Genomic DNA, 17,320 nt, shown 5'->3' with positions numbered 1-17,320 from the left:
CACGTGGACTGTCACTATCATGCTACGGAGTATACTAGTCTATCGATACAGAATCCCCGAGGTATATTCCAGTCAGTCGAATGCAATTTCGTTAATATACAGACCTACAGTAGGATATATCGTTCAATTAAAGTACATGAGACCTCTCCTCCTTTGACATGTTTACACAAAATAATCCTGATGCCAACCGCTCAAACTATTATGACTGCTCCGCGGGAGCAGACTTGTCGTTGCCAACCACGGTCCGGCTCGTGGCCTTGCTGTAATCCAGACGCAGTCTGCGTCCGTACGGGAGCTTGTTCTCAAGGACAGCCATGGCCGCCTTGGCACTAGAAGTGCTGACGAACTCAGCGTGAGCGAAACCGCGAGCCTGTCCGGTGCGACGATCAACCGCCACACGAATATCAACGACATTCTGAACGTCCTTGAACAGCTCGTTGAGGTCCCGGTCCGTCATCTCAAAAGGCAAGTTACCAATGTACAGCGTGCGGGTAGGAGCGTTCAATTGCCGGCGGTGGTAGACATTGTTCTGGGCGAATTGCACGGTCACGCGGCGGCCCTCGAACAGACGCAAGTTCAAGGCATCCACTGCGCGCTGGGCGGCGTCGATAGAGTCGAACTGGACATAGCCGTATCTATACCCGGGTAGTGGTTAGCTCTATTCTGTCCTGCCACAGAAGTAAATAAACTCCTTCAAACTAACTTACCCTTTGCTAATGCCCCGGTTATCAAGAACGAGAACCACCTTCTCAACAACACCATACTTCTCCATCGCCTTCTTCAGATCCTCACGAGTCACATCATAGAAGATATTGCCAATGAAAACCGTCTCCTTGGGGGTCGGCGGCTCCTGGAGTCGTCGCCTCCGCGCTTCCGTCTGCTTCTCAGCGTCAGATGTTTCCTGCTCCTGCTCCTGCTCCTGCTCCTGCGGCTTCTCCTGCTGAACCGGCCTCTGGCTACCAGCCTTCAGTTCTGTCTGAATAAACCGAATCGAGGGCTCTTCGCGCGACTGTTCCACCTCCTCGGTCTTCTCGCGCTGCTCGCTCTCCTCTACAGGTTTGCGCTCATTTTTCACATCGGTACTATTCCAACGACTTTGCAAGGTAGGCTGCGAAATCCGGGCAGGAACTGCCAGGCGAGATTGGAGGGAAGGAAGTGCTCTGGTTGAGCGTAACGGCGCTGGGGCTGTGGAAGACAGCAGCCGGCAAGCTGCTCGGAAACAATGCCTGTGTCCGAATCGGAGTGTTAGAAATGTACACAGATATCAAAACATCGTCTCGAAGACATGCAGTACCATCAACTTACATCTTTCTCTGTAGGCCAAGGATGGAAAAAGAGAGATAAATTAATTCTTCCTGGCCTTGTTGGGATTCTTGGGGAATTGCACTGCTGCTGTCTGCTGCTGCGGCTTGATTGGAAAACCTGGTTCGTCCGATCCGAGGACGGTTGTCACGTGATTTTACCTGTGCTGGGAGTTTGACTAGTAGTCTAGATATTATTTGGATTGTGTTTTTTCCTGGTTTGAGGACAATGTTAATGTGGAGAATTCTGGGAGCTTCGTCATTGTTGAAACTAGTCCTTGATGTAGTCAGAGTGCTACTGTCTTCAGATGTTGATGCTCGGAGACTACATAGTATATATATTGGCACAGTACATACACTACTAGTAGTCAAGAACTTTAAAACCATACGTACTGAATGTGCACCACTTAGTAGTATATGGAAGGAGATTAATTCAAGAAACTGAGCGTAACGCCATTCAATATTTGCACCCGATTAGGAGTCACTTAATTTACATCTTTGCTTTCTTTAAACCCTCCATTCATTAGTACCAAAGTTCATATCCATTTAGACACCAAACCCGCAAAATATACCAACAGAAAGATATGAACATGTCTCTTGTGAGGGGAGATAATCCAACCAAGAAGGAACCATATGGACAGAGGAATCGTACAGCACTTAGCCATCACATTAACTTTTGACATTCATTCTGTATATACTGCGTTGCCGGACTGAAGCCGAGAGACAATCAGGTTCCCGGTCCTGTATTACTAGGATGTTGGAGTGGGTTGGCGGCAAAGGCTGCCGCCGCAAGTGGAGTGCTATTGTCATAGCCACTGATGTCCGGAGAGAAAAGGTTAGGGGGGCCGCGGGGCATCGAGCGAAGTCGATCAGCTCCGCCACTCTGCACGGCGGACAGTTGTACGGGTGAAAGAGGACTTTGGCTTTGCTGCTGCTGCTGTTGTTGTTGCACCTCGGCCGAGGGCCACCATTGTGATGACGCATCTAGCGTCGAATTCTGAATATAGGTATCCCAGGCATCCTGTAATACTTTAGTTAGAGATGGCTCACAAGATTACACCATACAAAAACACGTACCCAATCCAGATTGAGCTGCATATCAGGTAGCTGCCCAAACATTGCGTTGAAAGGCGAAGGCGCTCCTGGCATGTCGACCGTCGTTCCTAGTGCACCCTGCGCTGGCAAGGGCGCATCTGTCATCTTGTACGTAGGATCGTTGAGGACTTGGTGGCCGGAATTGACAGGGCTCATTCCGCTGCTAAGGAGACCCAGGGTCATCGCCGCACTTTGTTTCTCATCCTGCGGCTCAAATGTCGGCGCAGGAGCAGTACTTTCAGGATATCCAAGGTTCAGTTTTGAGAGCATCACCCCAAGGGCGGTGCCTGCTTTCCAAGCGTCTATCGTCTCGTCCTGAAGTTCCTCCCATATTCCCTTGGATCGCCGCAGGGCGGCTATTAATTCTTCTCGTCGCTCTCTACCCCAAGCAAATGAGTCACTGGATACTCTGCCTGCAGCCTGAAGTCGTTGTCCATGATACATATCGATGCAAATAATCGTCGCTGCCAGGAGATAGTCGGTCGAGCCGAGAGAGGTGACCCGATTGTGTCTACTTCGTAGTCGCCCCATGGGTTGAGTTTCAGTGTGGAGCAACGATTGATACCGCAGCAATTCCATTGCAGAATCTATGCATGTTCTTCTTGAGTATGTGAAGCGAGGGTTCTCGTGCGCTCGAACTAGGTATTTTCGATGGAGGACGCATTGCGCTTTGTGGTACACACTTGCAATCTGCAAATAGTCAGGACAAGCCAAACACAAACATCGCGGATTGGACTTACCGTAAAGCGAGAAAGAATCAGAGTGGGTGACTCCCGTGGAGAGTCTTCAATCGGACGAACAAGCAGGTGCTCAGGTATCAAGTCTCTAGCTCGCCGAAGCTGCGCATCAACCTCCATAACAGTGTCGTAAGAAACCGGAGTTTGAAGGGGGGCTGTTATTTCGAGGACACGGCCAAAGACAAATGTCAAGCGTGACTTGGCAATAAGATACGAGATTGGTGTAGGCTCATTCGGGGGTCGAGACGGAGGGAGCTCCTTGCAGTTCTCATCGAAATCGTCATCATACAAATTCCGGGGGAGTTCCGTGTCTGTGTCAGACGTGCGAATCATGTTTGGAAGGCCAATTTGAGAGGAGCAGAGTAGATCTGCCTGCCGTACGAAGGACCACACTCGGCGGCGCATTTCACCCTGGAAGGGGGTGATGTTGGGAAACATCTTCGAATCGCGATGGTATCCCATCCTCATGGCCAGCCTCGTAATCACACCCACCAGCACCCAAACTGATACGTCCGCTTCCCGTGTCTGGCAGAGGTCTCCATGAAGATGGAATATCAAGCTTTCAATCAGATTTGGATATGATTTGGTAAAGTCAGCCAAAGTAAGGCACTGCGCAACAAGATTCCTAAACGTGCCAGCCATGTCTAACGATTTACCCCGGAACTCCGGTGGCTCGTCTCCATCACGATGGTATGATAACATGGCCAGCCGCATCATGGCGAAGAGCATGGCAATCCAAACAGTGCACGTCTGCGAAGGATCCTCCCAGTGACGGTTGTACTAGACCACAGTTAATGAACTGCCTCCCCTCCGTTAGGGGGAACAATTTTGACTTACCTGGGCTTGGAAGGTTGGGCCGTGGAGGATATCTATTGCTATGTCAGCTCTAACAGTACTTTGTGTAGGTGGACGTAATCTCTGACTCACGAGTCGAAGGGTCGTAACAGCTGAAGTATCGTTCAATCAACATGTCCGTTGTATACTTTGAAGGAAAAGAAGACATGATTTCTGCTCGGCTAAGCGGCTTTGTAGCTCCAAACAGTAATGCAGAGCCTGAAACATCGGTAGGCAGCTTCGTTGCCTCCAATTTCTGGGCTTGTTCCTCGTACTGTTTTTTGTGCGTCTGGAAGAAATTGCGGACTTCCGTGATCTAGAAAGTACCATCAGCACAACGATCGAAGCTGGTTGAGAATCAGATAGACGTACATCATGCATTACAGTAGCCCAATGGGCTTCGCTGAAATACCACGACTTGTTATTGTCGACTTTCATTATGCCAAACGATTTGGTGACCTGCTCGGTGTCACTCTCCTCCGGAGCATTGGGTGCGTCGTCCTCTATGTCTACATCTCCGGTATTTGGTACAGAGCCTGTGCTACTGCTATTGCCAGATATTGCAGCAAGGGCTGCAGCTGGACCGCCGGCCTGTGAACCGTTTGTCATGAGGGACAGAACAAGATTCTCAAGCCGGTCGATGCGATTCTGCATGTCGTCTGGCGAACTTGAAGCAGACAGCTGAGGTGGATTCTTCTTTCGTACGTTTGCCTGAGCATATGAACACGATGTGGCATCGCCTCGTTTGATACAGTTCTCACAAGGTTGTGCACGGTTACATTTCAACCTGTTCAAGAATGGTGAGCCATGTACGGCGCACTAAAAGTGAGCAGAGGCACTTACTTTCGTTGCCGGCAAGGCGCACAGGAAAGTGGCACCCTGTTTCTCTTCCTAGTAATTTTATGAAGACCTTCCGGCGAGAATGCGCTAGCGCTCGATGAGGTTGTGGATGGAGGAGTGGGAGACATTTTGCTTTAAAGACGTTTGCTGAAACGGTTTCTGAACCAGAAAGCAACGTTGTATGATAATCCGGACACCCTCAGGACACCCTTGATCTTGTCAGACTTCTCCAGAGCTGATACTGTGATACGCCAGACCGAAGCAAACAAACGGGTAGACAATCGTATAGTGGGACGCAGTGCGCGGCCTCCACAACTGGAGATTCTTCCAAGTGTCCGTCAGATGTTGTGATTGGAAAAATGGCGGTGTCGCAGTACGAATCCAAGCCACGTTCCGACGGTCGGGTTGGGTGCAGATAGGAGAGCGTGATGTAACGAAGCGCCGTGTGAGATATCGACGGGACGCAACTGCTGGTACGGGGGTGTGTTTGCGGTTTCACTCAGCGCAGTGTGAGACGGCGCGCGAGTCGAAAGTTCTGCTCAGAGACAGAAGTCAAGGCCAATTTCGCGCGATGTGGCTAGATCCCTCGCTCTTCTGCAGCTGCTGAAAGAGGCGGTTGGCGGAGGGCGAGGTGCGCTGAGCACCAAGGAGGGGCGCGATAATGTGGATTGGGGGGTGCTTTGCGGTCCGTCCAGTAGTCCGCAAGCAGAACTGGCAGCTTGTAGTCAAGGTCGCGATCACCTCAGTGCTGTCCAGAGCAGCTAGGCGCACAGGGGAGCAGCTGTGGAAAATTCAAAGAAAGACCCGGGAAAGGCCGAGTCGAATGATGGAAAGGTTGAAGGATGGGTAGGATGGATGGAACCCCAAAGGACCGACGGCGAGTGTCTAGAGGCACGTTTCGGTGCTTAGTGTTTAAGTTGGTTATCTCCGTTATCGCCTTCTGCCCTTTTTCCTGAGGCGGTCAATATGGTCCTCAGGCAACAGCTGACGTAAGGCGGGATGGGAACATCAATTTCCTTTTTCGAATTCAAGAAGTAGAGAGAGGAATCAAGTACGGCTTACTGTCCTCTCACTTGGATTCCAACAGCATAGAGACAGAAGCAGAATTTGCAGTGGACACGGTTATGTAAGACGGCTATTTAGACCTCACACTATACTGCAAAAGACTGTTGATCTACAAGATGGCACTGGTCCCGTTTGTCTCGCCATGGGAGCAGCCTGGACCCGGGCTGTGATGGTCTTCCTGAGACGCCGTCTCAATCCTTAGGCTGAAAATGAGCTGCTCATTTGCCCGCTTGGTCCCGATAGTGGAAAACTAACTAACTAACTAACTACATTACATGGTGCATATCTAGTTGTCTCGTATGATCGTTGATTGGTATCAACCATACACAACTTGTGATACTGGGAGTAGAAAGGAATTAACCAACGAATCTGGATGCGCAGTGACACCAAGACGTTCGCTGACAGGAAGTATTATTTCTCCAAGGAAGAGCCAGTCGGATCGAGCTTGAACGAAAGAGTGCTGACGCAGTATTGATTCGTGAGCTCATTCGCTTCCACTAAGAAATAATTTCTACCCAAAAGGCAGCGGCAGCAGCAGTTGTCAATCTACTACTAGTGAGGAGCATACTTTGCTCTTGAACTCACTCCGATGAGTTCAGAAAGCTTCTGGCCGGACTGCGGACCCATCCAAGTGGATCCTCTTTATTCTGCTTCGTCAAATCACCCTATCAAAGCCATGGGAGAAAAACAAAGTCAAAGATGAGCTGATTTCCGCTTTCTGGCAGGCTGACCATGGCTACATAGATACCCCGTATATACTGGTTCTTACCGTTATCAATGCCCCTCATTTGCTCCCAGCCTAGACTATATCCCCATCATTTCTCCTCTATCCAACACCATGTGAAACCCCGGTCTCAGACCCAAATCATTGGGCGGCAGTCTTTGTTCCACCATGTGTGCAGCCTTCCGGTCTCCCCCATAAACGTCATTTCTCGATCAGGGATTCCCTTCCAATTGAATACAGTAAGGTGGATTGATCTATCAGCTGCGGTCGCATAAGTACACCAGGCCCACCAGCCATTCACCGTGATTTACTTCATTGCCAACTCAAGGCTGCATGGCCATCCTTGCCGCGCTGCCTTGTCCTGTGAGTGAATGAGCAGCAGGCTGTGCTCCCAGCAACCTGATGTGGGGTGTGTTAGCAGCACCTACTGATTTACAAGCGCTCATCCCCACACCCCAAAACCTTCCTTCTGCCTTCATCCTCCCTGCAACCTCACAGCGTGTCTATCTAGGTTGTGAGCTGTTGTGAAAGATAATTTATTTGGTGAGAAAAGCATCTGCCATGTCGTCGGGAGGTCAGCGGGGTCGTGGTAGAGGAGATCGGGGCAAAGGCGGAGACCGTGGCCAGGGAGACCGTGGTCGGGGCCGCGGCGGTGCTCCCAGAGGTGGAGGTGCAGGCCGAGGCTCGACCACTGAGCTCCCTATCCGTCCCGGTCCCAGTGATGGCGGTTTTAGAGGTCGGGGAGGAAGAGGTGATGGTGGTGGTGGGAGGGGATATGATAGAGGGCGAGGAAGAGGCGATGGGTTTCGTGGTGGTGGTGGACGTGGTGGCCGCGGAGGTCGGGGAGGAGGGCGAGGCGGTTCTGATCAAGGCCCGTCGGTATACTCGTGAGTAGCGTCCCCACGCGTTTGGCTGCATTGCACGCCAATCTAACTTTGATGGCTACCTTAGTCCGGGTGGACCGGTCCCTACCCCCAGTCCCCAGGTCGAGAAAACTGAAAACGCTATCGGAGCAGCGGTGCTTGCGAAGAAGCAGAAGAAAGCTGCGGAGTGGCCGCTGCGGCCTGGTTTTGGCACCCAGGGACGGCCTGTCACGCTGTACGCAAACTATTTTGAGCTAAAGTCGGTGGGGAAGCAGCTATACCGCTACCACATCGATATCTCAGGTGACACAGCTGGGAGAAAGCCTACCGGCAAGAAAGCCCGTCACATCGTGCGATTGTTGCTTGAAGAACATTTGGCTCAGTTCCGTAACAGTGTTGTTACCGACTATGTATCCACGCTTATTGCAAACCAGAAGATCCTGATCGAACAGGAGGCCGCCGAATATGATGTTCGCTATCGGGATGAATATGAGGACGAGTACCCCGAGGATCCTAAGGTCTACCGGGTGAGGTGCCAATATACAGGCACCCTCAACCCATCCGACCTCCTGAACTATCTCACATCTTCTGATGCTGCTGCCATGTTTGCATCCAAGGCCGACGTTATACAGGCCATGAATATCATCCTGGGCTTTCAACCCAAGAGTGATCCCACCATCGCTTCTGTCGGTGCCAATAAGCACTATGCTATCTGTGGAGGTCGTGAGGAGAAATATTCTCTCGGTGACGGGCTGGAGGCTCTCCGGGGCTTCTTTGTCAGTATTCGTGCCGCAACTTCGCGTCTTTTGATAAATGTGCAGGTCAAGTACGTTGCTTGCTACCAAGAAGGCCCGCTGGCGCACATCTTCGGGTTGTATGAGCCATTCCGCCCTCGCGAGCTCAACAACTTGCGTCGGTTCATTCGCACCTTGAGGGTTCAGGTGACTCACATCAAGAAGACTAACAAAAAAGGCCAAGCTATTCCACGGTTCAAGCGCATTGCTGGTGTTGCAATTCCGAGAGACGGTGCCTCGCAGCCAATGCCTCCCAAAGTGCCAAGACTTGGTGCAGGCCCTAAAGAGGTGGAATTCTTCCTTGACGCTCCAGGTCAACAGCCGTCGGCATCACAGCAGACTTCTCGCTCGAAGAAAGGAAAGAAGCCCGTCAAGGCGGGACCTCAGCCGGCTGGCAAGTATATCAGTGTTGCTGAATTCTTCCTTCAAAGTCAGTGCTCCCCCGGCCTATCCTGATGTTGCGTCATTTAACATTGTCATCTGCAGATTACAATATCCAATGCGACCCAAAGATGCCCGTTGTGAACGTTGGGACGAGGGAGAACCCTAGCTATCTCCCCGTTGAAGTGTGTGAGGTCGTGCCTGGTCAGCAGGCTAACACTAAGCTTACACCTAACCAAACGCGGAACATGCTAAACTTTGCTGTGCGAGGCCCGCCGCAGAATGCTCAATCAATTGTGGCGCAAGGGACAGAAGTGTTGGGTCTGGGAGCGTCACCAAATCCCACCCTCGTGAGTATCTCTCCAAAGCTGTTGTGAGTGCTTTGTTAACGTCTGTGTTCAGGTGGACTTCGGCATCCAAAATGATCCGAGGCTAATAACCGTACCTGGACGAGTACTACCGGCGCCTAGCGTTCTGTACAGGGACGAGAGCAAGCCGAGTCAAAAGCAAATCAAGCCCTTCTCAGGAAGTTGGAACATGAGATCGATCCGGTTTTCAACGCCCACGAAGCTGCCTTCTTGGACTTGGCTTGCCTTGGAGTACGAAGGCGCGAGATATCCGGCTATCAAGCCCGAAGACTTGAGCGCCAACCTCAAAGGCTTTACGGATAAGTTGAACGAGATCGGCGTGAATGCCAGCCCACCAAGGCCTGGGCAAACTCTACTTTTGACAAGGAGGGGATATGATGAGGAGATCAGGGAGTATAATACAAAGGCCATCGACAGAGCCGTTGCCGAGCTCATTGAGAAGCACAAGCCCATGCTCATACTGACGGTCCTTCCGAGCAACGACGCTGATATCTATAACATTGTTAAGAGGGCCTGCGATTTGACCCACGGCGTCCGCAATATCAACGTCGTTGCCGACAAATTCAGAAAGCCTAATAATGATCAGTATTGGGCAAACGTCGGGCTCAAGTTCAACCTCAAGCTGGGCGGCAACAACCAGCTGATTGATCCCAAAGAGCTAGGCCTCATTGGACAAAACAAGACCATGCTCGTCGGGGTGGATGTGACTCATCCTTCCCCTGGATCATCCTCCGCAGCCCCTAGTGTTGCTGGCATGGTTGCCTCTATCGATTCGACTCTCGGTCAATGGCCCGCGGAACTCCGCATCCAAAAGCCCCGAGAAGAGATGGTCGCCGAACTCGACACCATGCTGAAGGCTCATCTCCGACGCTGGGTTCGTAACCGGAAGACCTACCCGGAGAACATCATCGTTTACCGCGATGGAGTCTCCGAAGGCCAGTACGAGCTCGTGGTGCAGCGCGAACTCCCTCTCCTCAAAGAAGCATGCAAGGAAGTATATCCCGCCACCGACACCTCCAAAGGCCTCCCTCGTATCTCAATCGTGGTCGTAGGAAAACGCCATCACACGCGCTTCTACCCCACCAAGCTAGAGGACGCCGACAAATTTGGCAACCCGGAAAACGGCACCGTCGTCGACCGCGGCGTCACCGAAGCCCGCAACTGGGAGTTCTACCTGCAGGCTCACACTGCCCTGAAGGGTACCGCTCGCCCGGCCCACTACTTTACCGTCTGGGACGAGGTCTTCTGCCGAGAGAAGGCCATGCCCCCATACGAAAACGCCGCAGACATCCTCGAAGGCCTCACCCACCGGCTCTGCTACCTCTTCGGCAGAGCCACTAAGGCCGTCAGCATCTGCCCGCCCGCCTATTACGCCGACCTGGTTTGCACCAGAGCTCGTTGCTACCTCAGCAAAGTCTTCGACGAAACCCCGACCGGAAGTGTCATCACGGGCACTGACCCCGGCTCTTCTGCTCGGGAGTTTCTGAACGTCAAGATCCATCCGAATGTTAGCGACACGATGTTCTACATCTAGGATGTGAGAAGATGTTCGGATGGTGGACGTTGCTTATGAGAACTACTACTACTCATGATATTTGGATAGTTGCTGATTCGAGATAAACCATGCCTCTTTGCCACGTGGATGATTGATGATCTATCTAACCCGCATTTCATTGTTTTTTCCTTCATGAGATACGGATGGGGATAATGAAGACTTCTACACTATTTAGTTTTGTTTTATCTTGAGTTACCACTATCTGATGTTTTGAGTGAACCACCCCCATATTTTTTTTTTTTTTTTTTTTTTTGAGGATGCATGCATGTAGTACATATCATATGTGACGGTTGTATGTACCCAGAATGAGCCAAATATGAAATACATCGTCACATTATGTTGATTGAACTACACATGAAAGATAGATTCAGTTTTTAAAAATAGTACTACTAATTCCATCAGGGAGAACTACTACTATGCTATTAGTCGCTGAACCTGCCAATCAATCAAGAGGATGATATTTTATTTATCTGGGCATACGGAATGTGCCGACTACTGGTATTTGACAAACAATGCGTGATGTAAAACGATAATGAACCAAAGCAACCAAGGACACAACAAAGAGAATAAAAACCGGCAGTGGAAAAATTCTTACAAGAAGCGAAAAAAGACACATCAAGTAAGCAATAAGACAAAATCATATTGAACTGTAGGTAAACAAAATACACAGCTAGAAACTGGACATGAATCGAAAAACACAACAAGAACAGAACATGTGGTTTATCATAGATCCGTGCATGCGTTGACTCTGCTATCGTTCACGGCGGGTAATAAGTATCATATGCAGGCTTTTCTTTCGGGTGCGCTCTTCAGTGAAACATGATGTGGAAGACTTGTCGTCGCTGTATAAATTTTAGGACTTGAGTAAGGAGCGGAGGCCCAATGTTCGGTGAATCTGATAGTCAGGTGGGTGTAGACGTTCAGCTCATTGAATGATCGGAAATACATCATTCAGTTCTCTCCCATGTCCCAGCTACGCTGGTTGAGATGACGGATGGCGCGACGCTGAGGGGGTGCCGCCTTCTCCGGCGACTGCTCGGGGTCATCCCAGGACGACTGCATGTTCTTGAGAGCCTTCTGGCGATCTCCACCAACAGGCTTCACGTTCTCACTGCTGACCTTGCTGCTCTGCGGCGACTCGGCGGTGATGTTCCAGTGGGTCTCGTAGTCCTTCTTGCGGTTGGGGCCGTTGTTGACAACAGACAGAGGGGCGTTCTCGCCAGCGGCTTCCTCTTCGTCTTGGAATAGGTGGTTTTTATAGAGGCTTAGTCCCTTGTTCTGGAAGGAGCTGATGATACGAGGGGCGTTCTTGTCCTCGGCGGGGTCGTCTGTCAGGACGAAGTGGGTTTCGGCGTCGCGACGGGGACGGTGCACAGGGGGATGGGCCGGAGGCGAAGTGAGGTCCGGCTCATCATCGCTCCAGCCAAAGTGACGGATTTGCTCTCCACGAAGCGGACGCTTGGGCTTCTCGGGCGTCACAAAATCATCAAAGTCCCAGTGAGGCGCCTGGCGCGACACAGGACGGCTGGGCTTTTCCTTGATCTCCCTCTCACTGTTGTCCCCACCGAGCTCAAAGTGATCATATCGCTTCGGGTTGGCCCGATAGGCAATCTGCTCGTGACCACCTTCCGCAGCGACGGTTTCATCATCGTCGAAGATCCGGGAGCGCTGGAAGTTCTTGCTGGCACCAGCTTTGGGAGCGATCCTACTCCGGGACGGCGTGTCGGGAATATCGGCGTCTTCGTGGAAGATTTCTTTGGGGTCGCGGGGCGGGGGCTTTGCAGATGCAGGAGCACGAGGTGCGCGAACTGGCTCGCTTCGGTCCTTTTCAGGGGAGAGGAGCTCGAAGAGTGACTCAGCGGCGTGAGGATCTTTGATGTGTCTCTTTCCGGGGGAACCCTTCTTGCTACGTTCCTCGTTGCTCTCGGTTGTTGCGGGGAATGATGCCGACGTAGGTCCGTCGTCACCTGGGTTGGATGAAATAGCGGACTTGATCAGGCGAATCTGATCCTTGGGTTCGCGAATCGGCCAGCCGCGACTGCGGGATCCGATCACTTCGACTTGTTTCAGTAGCGACGCTTGGTCCCAGTAGATTCGGACATTTTGGATCTGATTCTGCGAATTGAAGCGAACGATATGGACCTGCGCAAAGGAAACAGAACACGGCGTTAGTACAGGGATATAAAGAGACGAGGGAGGTCGTCACAAGGCGCCCGACGTACCGTGGGGAAAGTCGCGACGTGGTCAGCCAGGAAGTTATCGTCCAGCGAGGGAAGATAGGCCCCGCCTCCAGATACAAACTCTAGGGTAGTTTCAATGTCCAAGCAGAGGGAGTTGGCGCTCTCAATCACATCCAGAACATTCTCCGACCTGGTCTTGACAATTCTCTGCTGCTTGGTGAGGTGGCTGACCACCGCGGAGGCGCCATCCAGCTTGGTGGTGGTGGTGATATAGATCAAGGACGCATTGGAGGCCAGGGGCGCCGAGGCTGGGTTAGCCAGAAAGCGCTGGTACACGTCTTTCAAAGACATGGTGGATTCGAGTGGATTAATATGTCAGAAACGAATGTGAGGGGGAGGGAGTGTTGGGTTGGGGTAAAGGAAGGACAAAACACGGGCAGAGAGTGAGTAAGTAGTAGGGATGGATGTGGATGTTTGATGACAGGCCGAGGGAAAGTGAGAGAAGGGGAAACCGCCCGTTGCAGATTGGCGCGAACCACGGTTTGGGAGGGATGGGGGGAGTTTCAGCGCTCGATTGACTTTCAAGCACAGAGTACCGAGTAAACCTGGACTAGGCTAATTGGAACGAATAAATGGATAAATGGATAAATGAATGAATGTGCTGAGGATGTGAGTCTTGAGAGAAGAGGAATGCAGGCAGAAATCAAATCCAAACAGAGGGAGAAATCAATCGCCAACGGGGGGTTTTTGGACTTTTAGTTGTTGTTGTTGTTGTTGTTTATGATTATTATTTTTATTTTTATTTTTATTATAAGGGCCAGATTCACAACTACAAATTTGACTTCTTCCAAGGGGGGTCTGGGGGATTCACCGTGAGCTATTCTTATACCTAACAACAACAACAACAACTACTACTACCAACTGCACCACCAATTGATTGATTAAGAGCCATTCTTCAACTAATATGGGGTCTGGTTTGCCATCCGGCACAGTAGACTGCTAACTGAGAGTGACGATGATCAAATAAAATAAAACATGTGTCTTCAGACTCTGGCTTACCTGAATCTATTCGGGTCCATCACAATCTCGCGAGAAATCTCCCACGACGCTAAGGACTGGGGAAAGTCAAATGAGCCACGCGCACGGCTCCGACGATGGACACACCAGCGTTTCACTAATCGTGATGGGCCACCAACTAACTAGGAAGTACTAAGTAACTAAGTAACTAAGTAACTAAAGTAACTCCCCGCGTCTCTCCGGCAACTGCGCTTGGGCTCGGCTGGGTTCTTTATTCGTGCTGCCTGTCTGCATAATTCGGCTCACTGCACTGCACTACACTATGTATACTTGCTTGGCTATGTAAATAGTAGGGAGTAACGGGAGTCTAGATACTATTAGACTCAGGTCCCAGAACTGGTCGTGGTCTTTCATCTATAAATTAGTTCGTCTTTCTTTATTTTATTTTAGACCTTCAGTCCGGCAAGCCAAATTCGGAAGTGTCCGCCTTAGATATACACACATATAGCTATCCTCCTCACTGGCCTGGGAGAACCTATGCCCTCCCCCGTCGTTTTTCTTCTCAGGTGCATTTAGTGCCTGGTTTCGCAGCAATCAGTCAGTCCCGTTCGCCTGCGCGGGTTTCTGCAAAGAAAAAAAAGGCACGATATCATGCCGGTGGATGATATCCAAGCCCAAGACTCCGGCCTTGGGCGCGCTCTCATCATTCTACCCATGGGCGCACCTCCTTGCAAGGCAGAATTCTTTCAACATGGTTGTTCTTGTGTGAGAAATTGTAGAGTAAGGAAAGGGTATCAACGATCCTTTCAATAGTCACGCGATATCAATCATTAGGGTAAATGGTGGAGGTTAACGGCACATCACAAAAGGCATTACAATGGTCTGGGTAGGAAAAGGAAAGTAAAATGTCAGTACATCCTGCATCGAAAAAAACTAATCCCCTGAGAGGTTGGGAAACTCACCCGAGGTAATCTTCCTTGATTGTTCCAATGGCATTGATCGCCGCAACGTCGGGCTTCACACCGAGAATCTTAAGCCGTAAACTGGTCCCCTTCTCGATGACTTGATCCGCATGGTCTGTGTATTGCGGCGGTACTGTGTTCGGTTCCCATTTGATATCGGAAGGAATGTTCTTGCCAACTCGTTAGCATCCGACAACACTAGGTGATCCAACTCAAACTCGGTCGTCGACATACTTTCCGTGCAATGAAAACAGACAATGGACCGGCCAAAGTAAAGATACCCGTGGGCTTGACAGACGTAACAATCGCATCGACCTACAGGGTTCTGGTCAGAATCAAATGCAGCCCGGTTTCAGTGCGACTCCCAAAACGTACGGTCTCTCCGCGGAAGGGCTTCCAGATAATTGCACGATACTTGATCGTATATTCTGCCTGTCCGCTGCCTGGGAGCACCCGTCCTTCGCCAATATCAACCATGTCCATCACACAGATCACGAAATGGTCGCCCGTACAACGTCCCTCTTCCTCCTCGTTTAACCGGTTGATGAGATACTCGCGCATGTTGGGCCCGAAGTAGGACGGGTGCAAGGTGATAACCTTGACCTCTTCTTTAAGGAAGAACATGTTGTAGACTTGTGGTGGTCGAGAGTATGATACACGATTTTGGTTCAACAGCCGGTGCGGTGGGGGGGTTCGGTTTACGCGATAGATCAAGATTCAGCCAGTATCTTACTGTTTCCCGGGGATTGGATGGCGCAGTTCGAATATCTCGAGTGGCCCGTGTCGTGAGTCCAGAGTAAGTTGAATCGCTATGAATGAGTGAAGCGAATGAACTAGGTTTGCGACAAATGGACGAGCACTTGCCGCCAATACTTCTTGACAAGATATCAACGACTGGGAAGACCAGAAAACTGATTCAGCAAGTCAACAGAAGAAGGGAGCGCGCGTTCAGGATAAAGAGCGCAGAACAGAGCAATTGCAGCAGATAAACCCTGCCTTCAAACAAGATCGGACGAGAAGAAGGGGCAGTCACCCGTTAATTCGACACCAAACTCATAGCGGTCACGGATTTCCGTCTGATCAGCTCGAGCTGGATGCTCTCACGTGACTATCTGGAGAGCACCCCCACGACGGTCATTAATTACACAGCCATACGCCGTTACAGAGCCGATAGGGTGTAGCTCCGCGCACTGCCGGTCATGACGAGACGCAGCGTGTAATTAATCACGATATCCTCGGTCCTGCCTTTGTGCAACGAGTTTACCTAGGCCGGGATGACGTCTGCACAAGCATAAAGCCAGGAACAAATCATAGAATGTCCTATCTCTCCACCTGCTGATCGGGTCAGATCAGGCAATATCCCCAGACAAGAAACAAAAAACAAAAAAGGAGCTGGTCTCACGCTCACCGTTATTCTTTTGTTGCGCCCATCTACGTTGGACTTTCGAGCCATAGCAGTAATAGCATTTCAAGATGGCCTTGAATCTCGAAAAGCAGCTTCTATTTGTAAGCCTCTACCGCAACACCTATCACTGTGTTTGGCGCAAGATTTCCATGCTAACGAGCCTCGCAGTATGGAGCCTATCACAATAACCCAGTATGCCATGCTATTTGCCCCATTTGTGGCTTGCTCTAATGGTCCCGCCCAGGTCAATGTTGCGATACACATCACATGCGTGCCGATACTTTTGTTCACAGGAATTGCTCTGGTACGAAATGCTATTCCCTCAACCCTTCATAGCGATGGACCGCTAACGTTTTATGAATCTACTAGGCGTCGAACACACCGGCTTTCGTGAACCTGCCCGATGCGCTGCAGATCCAAAACCTTCCTCCTAATCTCGGAACGATCGCAGCCATCATATACTCCACGTTTTACATCCTCCTCGAACCTGTTGCAGGGGCACTGGTCGCTCCCCTTATACTTGCCGGTGCGGCCTGGGCGAACCATCTACTGGCTACGTATGGCAACAGCGTCAACTACTGGTTTGCTGGAATCCATGTAGTGTCCTGGCTGGCTCAGTTTGTCGGCCATGGTGCCTTTGAGCGCAGAGCTCCGGCCTTGCTGGACAACCTCGTCCAGGCACTTCTTCTGGCACCCCTCTTCGTCTGGATGGAAGTGCTCTTTTTCTTCGGCTACCGTCCGGAGCTGAAGGCCAGATACGATCAGAATGTGGAAAAGCAGATTGCAGCTTTCAAGGCGCAGAAGGGCAAGACTGCCAAATAAGTGCTGCTGTAAAGCTATATGGTAGGATGACCCGATCTCTATTTTTACATGGGAGTTGCATGGCTAGTAGCGGTGATTTTGCTGCGAGTTATGTTGCCATGTCAATGATTCGAATTGAGAGCATTGCTCTTCCTTAGCATTAGTTTTTGGTACCTCTTGGAGTTTTTGAGATTGATGTTTGCAGAGTGCAATGTCTGTCAACGCTACAGTAATATTATCATACTACGTCGGTATTTGAATTTAATCATTGATGAAGAGCGAAATATCCCAAGGGAAGTGAATAAACCAATGTTGATGCAGGCTTGACATTCAAGCATCCAAAGTGGATCATGATGTAAGCCCCGGAGGTACGGAGTAGGAACCTGGGCAGTGAGCAC

At 50.7% G+C, this 17,320-nt stretch overlaps 5 protein-coding genes across 5 annotated transcripts; 2 read left to right on the top strand and 3 right to left on the bottom strand.

Moving 5' to 3' along the window:
* Positions 1 to 178: 178 nt before the first annotated feature.
* Positions 179 to 4,621, bottom strand: BO85DRAFT_497204 (C6 transcription factor; the record flags this gene model as incomplete). Its single annotated transcript, XM_025663989.1, has 8 exons — positions 179 to 635; positions 708 to 1,185; positions 2,052 to 2,322; positions 2,379 to 3,086; positions 3,137 to 3,913; positions 3,971 to 4,002; positions 4,061 to 4,283; positions 4,340 to 4,621. 8 exons carry the CDS (start codon positions 4,619 to 4,621, stop codon positions 200 to 202), a joined length of 3,207 nt encoding a protein of 1,068 aa, XP_025514379.1. The 3' UTR covers positions 179 to 199.
* Positions 4,622 to 7,317: 2,696 nt separating this feature from the next.
* Positions 7,318 to 10,536, top strand: BO85DRAFT_489247 (putative RNA interference and gene silencing protein (Qde2); the record flags this gene model as incomplete). The annotated part of the gene is made up of 4 exons (XM_025663589.1): positions 7,318 to 7,475; positions 7,548 to 8,683; positions 8,740 to 8,984; positions 9,037 to 10,536. The coding sequence occupies 4 exons, from the start codon at positions 7,318 to 7,320 to the stop codon at positions 10,534 to 10,536; spliced, it is 3,039 nt and encodes a 1,012-aa protein (XP_025514378.1).
* Positions 10,537 to 11,353: 817 nt separating this feature from the next.
* BO85DRAFT_50398 (uncharacterized protein) lies at positions 11,354 to 13,430 on the bottom strand. Its single transcript, XM_025664271.1, has 2 exons — positions 12,780 to 13,430; positions 11,354 to 12,699 (listed from the first exon to the last, which is right to left on the bottom strand). The coding sequence occupies exons 1-2, from the start codon at positions 13,086 to 13,088 to the stop codon at positions 11,509 to 11,511; spliced, it is 1,500 nt and encodes a 499-aa protein (XP_025514377.1). The 5' UTR covers positions 13,089 to 13,430; the 3' UTR covers positions 11,354 to 11,508.
* A 655-nt stretch (positions 13,431 to 14,085) lies between these two features.
* On the bottom strand, positions 14,086 to 15,685 carry BO85DRAFT_50419 (DNA-directed RNA polymerase II subunit RPB7). Its single transcript, XM_025664289.1, has 5 exons — positions 15,092 to 15,685; positions 14,951 to 15,031; positions 14,717 to 14,886; positions 14,257 to 14,333; positions 14,086 to 14,161 (listed from the first exon to the last, which is right to left on the bottom strand). The coding sequence occupies exons 1-4, from the start codon at positions 15,338 to 15,340 to the stop codon at positions 14,327 to 14,329; spliced, it is 507 nt and encodes a 168-aa protein (XP_025514376.1). The 5' UTR covers positions 15,341 to 15,685; the 3' UTR covers positions 14,086 to 14,161; positions 14,257 to 14,326.
* A 309-nt stretch (positions 15,686 to 15,994) lies between these two features.
* BO85DRAFT_450470 (2-hydroxy-palmitic acid dioxygenase MPO1) lies at positions 15,995 to 17,258 on the top strand. Its single transcript, XM_025660382.1, has 4 exons — positions 15,995 to 16,222; positions 16,290 to 16,313; positions 16,366 to 16,425; positions 16,491 to 17,258. The coding sequence occupies exons 1-4, from the start codon at positions 16,190 to 16,192 to the stop codon at positions 16,941 to 16,943; spliced, it is 570 nt and encodes a 189-aa protein (XP_025514375.1). The 5' UTR covers positions 15,995 to 16,189; the 3' UTR covers positions 16,944 to 17,258.
* Positions 17,259 to 17,320: the final 62 nt, after the last annotated feature.

The sequence above is a fragment of the Aspergillus piperis genome (genome assembly GCF_003184755.1).
Source record: "Aspergillus piperis CBS 112811 unplaced genomic scaffold BO85scaffold_12, whole genome shotgun sequence".
NCBI lineage: Eukaryota > Fungi > Ascomycota > Eurotiomycetes > Eurotiales > Aspergillaceae > Aspergillus > Aspergillus piperis.
Note: the sequence above shows the minus strand (reverse complement) of the source record. Positions and strands in the feature narration are given on the sequence as shown.